At 47.4% G+C, this 4,572-nt stretch overlaps 1 protein-coding gene across 1 annotated transcript in view; it reads right to left on the bottom strand.

The window, feature by feature from the left end:
- The window catches only part of UBAC1 (UBA domain containing 1), a gene marked incomplete at both ends in the record, with an annotated part of 17,124 nt that extends 12,556 nt beyond the window's left edge, over positions 1 to 4,568 (bottom strand). The window contains one exon of the mRNA XM_010144677.1: positions 4,539 to 4,568. Within this exon, the coding sequence (XP_010142979.1) occupies positions 4,539 to 4,568 (30 nt within the window). The remainder of the gene's footprint in view (positions 1 to 4,538) is intronic.
- Positions 4,569 to 4,572: the final 4 nt, after the last annotated feature.

The raw sequence follows: 4,572 nt of genomic DNA, 5'->3' as shown, positions 1-4,572 counted from the left end.
TGCTGAAAGTGCTGAACAAAAGTTACATTTGCAGCTTTTCTTCCCAACCAAACCCAACCAGCATACTATGGACATTGTTCTCAATTCCTTACCACAATTCTGAATTGTATGTCAATTGATTTACTAGAAATGAAGTTCAAATCCTGAAATAAGAGTATGCGCACAGACAGGCCTGAACTGACTCATCTTCACACCAGAGCGGCTCCATGCTGATAGATCGAGAACATTACATCAGTGCATCTAGAGGCTTCTTGGTTGTTTGAGTGAAAATAGTAAGTAGAGTGCTTGCAATTCCAGAATGGCAAAATTAAAAATAACAACCTACCAAACCCACGAAATTGATGCTGTTGTTCTTGCCACAAAATAGGAGCTTACTACTCACCTCCCTTGTTCTGCTCACATAAAACAGCTTTTAATAACACTTCCTTCAGTTCACGCTTCTACAAAGCTTCTTTCACCAGTCTGCAGCAGAGTGTGTTCACCCTTCATGTAACAGAGCCATTTTCCAGAAACCTCAGCAAGAGCAGTGCTTCAACGCAGCGTTTAGGCCTGTTCCTTATGGTATGTACCCCCAGCCTCCTCCAAAGGAATCCTTTTAGCCCATTATCACTTTTTCTGCTGTGACTGCAGCCGATAGAAAACTCAGCTACCTGCTCTTTTTCCAAGCACAATACACTTGTTCTCAACACAGATCCTCAGCTCCTCATCTGAACCTCCGTACAGTTCTGCTGCCTCAGTAGGACTGAGGCCAGAAGGTTTGAGTCCTGCTTTGTATAACAGCAGCTTCTCGCTGATCCTTCAGCATATTAACTGCTGAACAAAAGCCAAAGAACGCATTAAAGGCTGGAAGCCGCTGGGAGCACCTCCTGTAATTGATCTGATTAGTTACCCAAAACGCGTAAGAGGACATCAGTGGAACAGCTCCTCTCCGCACAAGCTCCAAATATTCCTGTTACACATCCTCAGAGTCATCCCCCAAAATGACGAACTTGAAAATGGGAGCTGTATGTTTGGGGCAGGCTGGCACATGACACAGACCTATCATCCATATTTCCCCTGGCACATGTAAAGGGGTGGGGGTGTGCAATCACATGAATAAGGTGAGCGTGTACATCAAAAAATGGAAGTTGATATTAAGAGAAAATTCCTGTGGACACCTGCTCCGACCTCTCGTTCCTCTAACCACGTCGTTAACAAGTGCACTGAATAATAAGGCCTATACGGACAGCCATACATCAAAGAGACTGCTTAGGGACACTCTTGGCTCAGCTTAGCATTTGAACATGTCCTGGAACTAGAAAGGCCACTTTAACAGACAATGCCTCTACCAGCCCCCAGCAGCCCACCAGGAACCGCCACCACTGACCACCAGACCTCACTGTGGAATCCTATGCTTCGTGAGAACCGTATCTGCCAAAATACAGCATTTCTGTATGAAACACAATGCTCCAAAGTGCAACCGAAAACATCTTCCGAAGAGTGCTGAAGTCCACAGGAATCAGGGTGCCCCTTGCTGCAGCGAATTCAGCTGCAGGGCACGGCTGGGGCTCCCCGCTGGGGAAGAGGAGCTCGCCCTCAGCTTTTTGTACAAAAGGACTGTAAGGAGAGGATCGTTTTGCTTCGGGCACACATATCTGCCTCTCTTGTGAGCGCTGGGGCTGAGGGCGGGCTGCTCTGCCAGGCAGGTGGGAATCTTTTGTTTGGAGGTGTTTGAGCAACTGCTGCAGTTATGAGCCCTGGTGATGCCAAATGCGATTTGTGAGGCCTGGAATCCTGCCAAACCCCAAGGCTCTCTGTTTTTTTAAATTAAAAAAAGCGCTTTTTTGTTTGTTTGCTTTTATTAACAGAAACATTTGAAAATAGTACTGACACTCCCTACTACTAAGCTTGGGTGGCTTAAACCATCTGCATCCCTCAAAGTATCCGAAACACACCCAGGGGCACGAATCCACCTTATCTTTGTACTCTGACAACCAGCACCTTGCATCTCCGTGCCACGGATACTCCTTATCATACCTGGAAACCCAGGCGAGTTTCACTGAGGCAGCTTGGGGAAAGGGGGAACAGAAGCATTAAAAGCTCGCCCCACGCTGCCAGGAGAGCCACAGGTGGAGCTTATGTACATGCACAGCCCCTGTTTGGACACTCCGAGTGCACAACCACAATTTACACCAGTATTTCAGAAACAGGCTCAGCCTCAGCAAGAGGAAACAGTCTCCTGTGATTAGATTATCGAAACTGGGGCTGTCCACAGCACTGCTGGCCGCTGCGGGTGCTGTACTGGGACTGTCAACACTGGGCAAAGAATTAGGGATCGTAGAAATACTAAAGTTAAGCTGCAGTGTCTGTGGTTACACCGACCCTTCTCAGTCCTGGTTCTGAAAGGAACAGTCGCTTTTTAAGGAAACCACAGGAGAGCTCAGGGCCTGCTCCTGCTGGGGCAGGGGGGCATTGTGCAGGGACAAGTGACTCTTCGAAGAGGACACTTTGATGGTGAAACTTGACATAAAATATCTAGGAAAAGAAATTACTAATTATTAGGGATCTGGTCACAGATGACATACGCAGCCTTACTAAAGGCAGGAGCTTAACAACAGTCACCAGGAAATTGTTACAGGTCAAGAGAGAAAGCTAATGGGAGGGGGTTTCTTCTTTCTCTGTAACACAAATACCCCAAACACAAAATTCAGGGGAAAAAAAAGACATCAAGAGGGCCACCCCAAAGACCAGTAAGCATTCAGAGAGTACAGAGGGAAAAGTGGTCATCCTCCTTGTTCGAACCTCTTACAAATCTCATCCTTCTCTGCTTCCTGAAATGATTTCAAAGACTTTAGGGAACACAATAATCGGCACCTCACCAGAGACAGCTGCATAAATCATCTCAAGGTACTATCAAGATTCATTGCAACATACCCACGATGAAGAGTTATGATTTTTCCCCTCCATAAAACTATGTACCATCCCCAATGGTTATGCAAATCCACAACATGAGCACAAAGCAGCAGAGAATGAAATCAAACCTCAAGCCAAGTTACCAGCTGCCTTCTGCCCTGACTAGCACGCAATGCAATGGGAGCAGCTACTCAATTAAGCTTCCTAATAATTAAAGGCCTTTCAGCTCTGCAGAGACAGATAATCGCTACCCCACCCTGTTCTGGCAGTGTTTGCACCCCTCTGCTGCTTCATCACTCAGCTGCACTGAAGGGGATGAGGGGGAGCACTAAACTCCTTCCAGGAACGCAACAATGCAGGGAGCAAACAGGGGTTAAGGAATTCCATATTCCTGGAGCGTTCCCCGGCTGCAGCTGTGTTCTGTGACAAAAGTCTTCGCCAGATTTAGAAGACAAAACCAACTATCAAATGCAATCGAGTAAATTGTGTTCCTGGAGATGGGAGTCGATGCTCTTGCTTTTGCCACTTGGAAGTCACAAGTCCCTCAGCAAGAAAACTCAGCAGGTTGTGACTCAAGCTGCCAGACCACGCTGTGCTGGCCCCAGAATGACACAACCTTCCACGCCGATCCTGTCAATCGTGATTTCGCTTTAAATATACAGTTACATAAAATACAGTTACAGCAGATCATCAAATTTCAGTCCAACCATTTGAAACCACTGGTCTGAATGGTTAACACCCACGAACACACCAGTGGTCACTGAGCAGGGCACTACAAAGAGCTTGTGTTCTCCAGTTCAACTTCCACAGACTGGGCATTTTTAGGTGTTTTCTCTTCCAGCCAGTGATTAGTAACTTACCCTTTGGACATGTCCATTAAGACCTTACAGCACAGGGAGAGCGTTAGACGAGCGTGTCACCTCCCCACCCAACGCCTCAGGAGTTACTGTGCCAACACAGGGCGAGTCTCTACTGACTATTTCAGAGAAGGGAAGTTCTTCAACACGGTTACTACCTTCCTTGTTTGTTCTTAAATAGAATCAAGAAACAAACCAGGCTGTAATTTCTGAGGGGAAATCCGCCGAAGCCAGTTCACCAGACTCTTGTGACGCATGGTCACCAGTTCATAAAGCACACACAGGAGCTAGTGATCTCTAACACTACCACAAAACAGACAGCAAATTGTGTACCTAAAGGCTACAAAGTACCTTCCCCCCAAATTCTCCTTTTCCAAAACACAAAACTCTTGAAACAGGCTTTTTCTTTCTACGTGGAACAGTTTCACATCATTTGGGAGGGCAGCAGACACGGCAAACCAGGAACCCAGCACACACCACTTCTTTGCTTGAGCTATTTTTTTTTTTTTTAAATCTTTTCAAAAAAAGACGTTTACAGGGCCTTGGGAAAACAAATCTGTTTTCTTCACACGGGGACTTGCCTGCCCTTCTTTTTTCCGACCATGATCTTCAGTCCCAGCCCCGAACACGACGCGGACCGCAGAAAGCGCAGAGATTTCGGTGCTATCTGTCCCTCACAGCCACCCCGGGCTCGCCGCTCCCTCCCAGCACGGCCCAACGCACCCGAGGGTTTCCCGGGGGCCCAGGGCAGCCCCGGGGGACGGGACGGGACACGACACGTCTCCTTACGTTCTTCAGACATCGCTCCTTCAGCTTCTCCACC

The sequence above is a fragment of the Buceros rhinoceros genome, unplaced genomic scaffold (assembly GCF_000710305.1).
Source record: "Buceros rhinoceros silvestris isolate BGI_N320 unplaced genomic scaffold, ASM71030v1 scaffold26991, whole genome shotgun sequence".
NCBI classification, from domain to species: domain Eukaryota; kingdom Metazoa; phylum Chordata; class Aves; order Bucerotiformes; family Bucerotidae; genus Buceros; species Buceros rhinoceros.
This window is presented reverse-complemented; position numbering and strand designations above follow the sequence as displayed.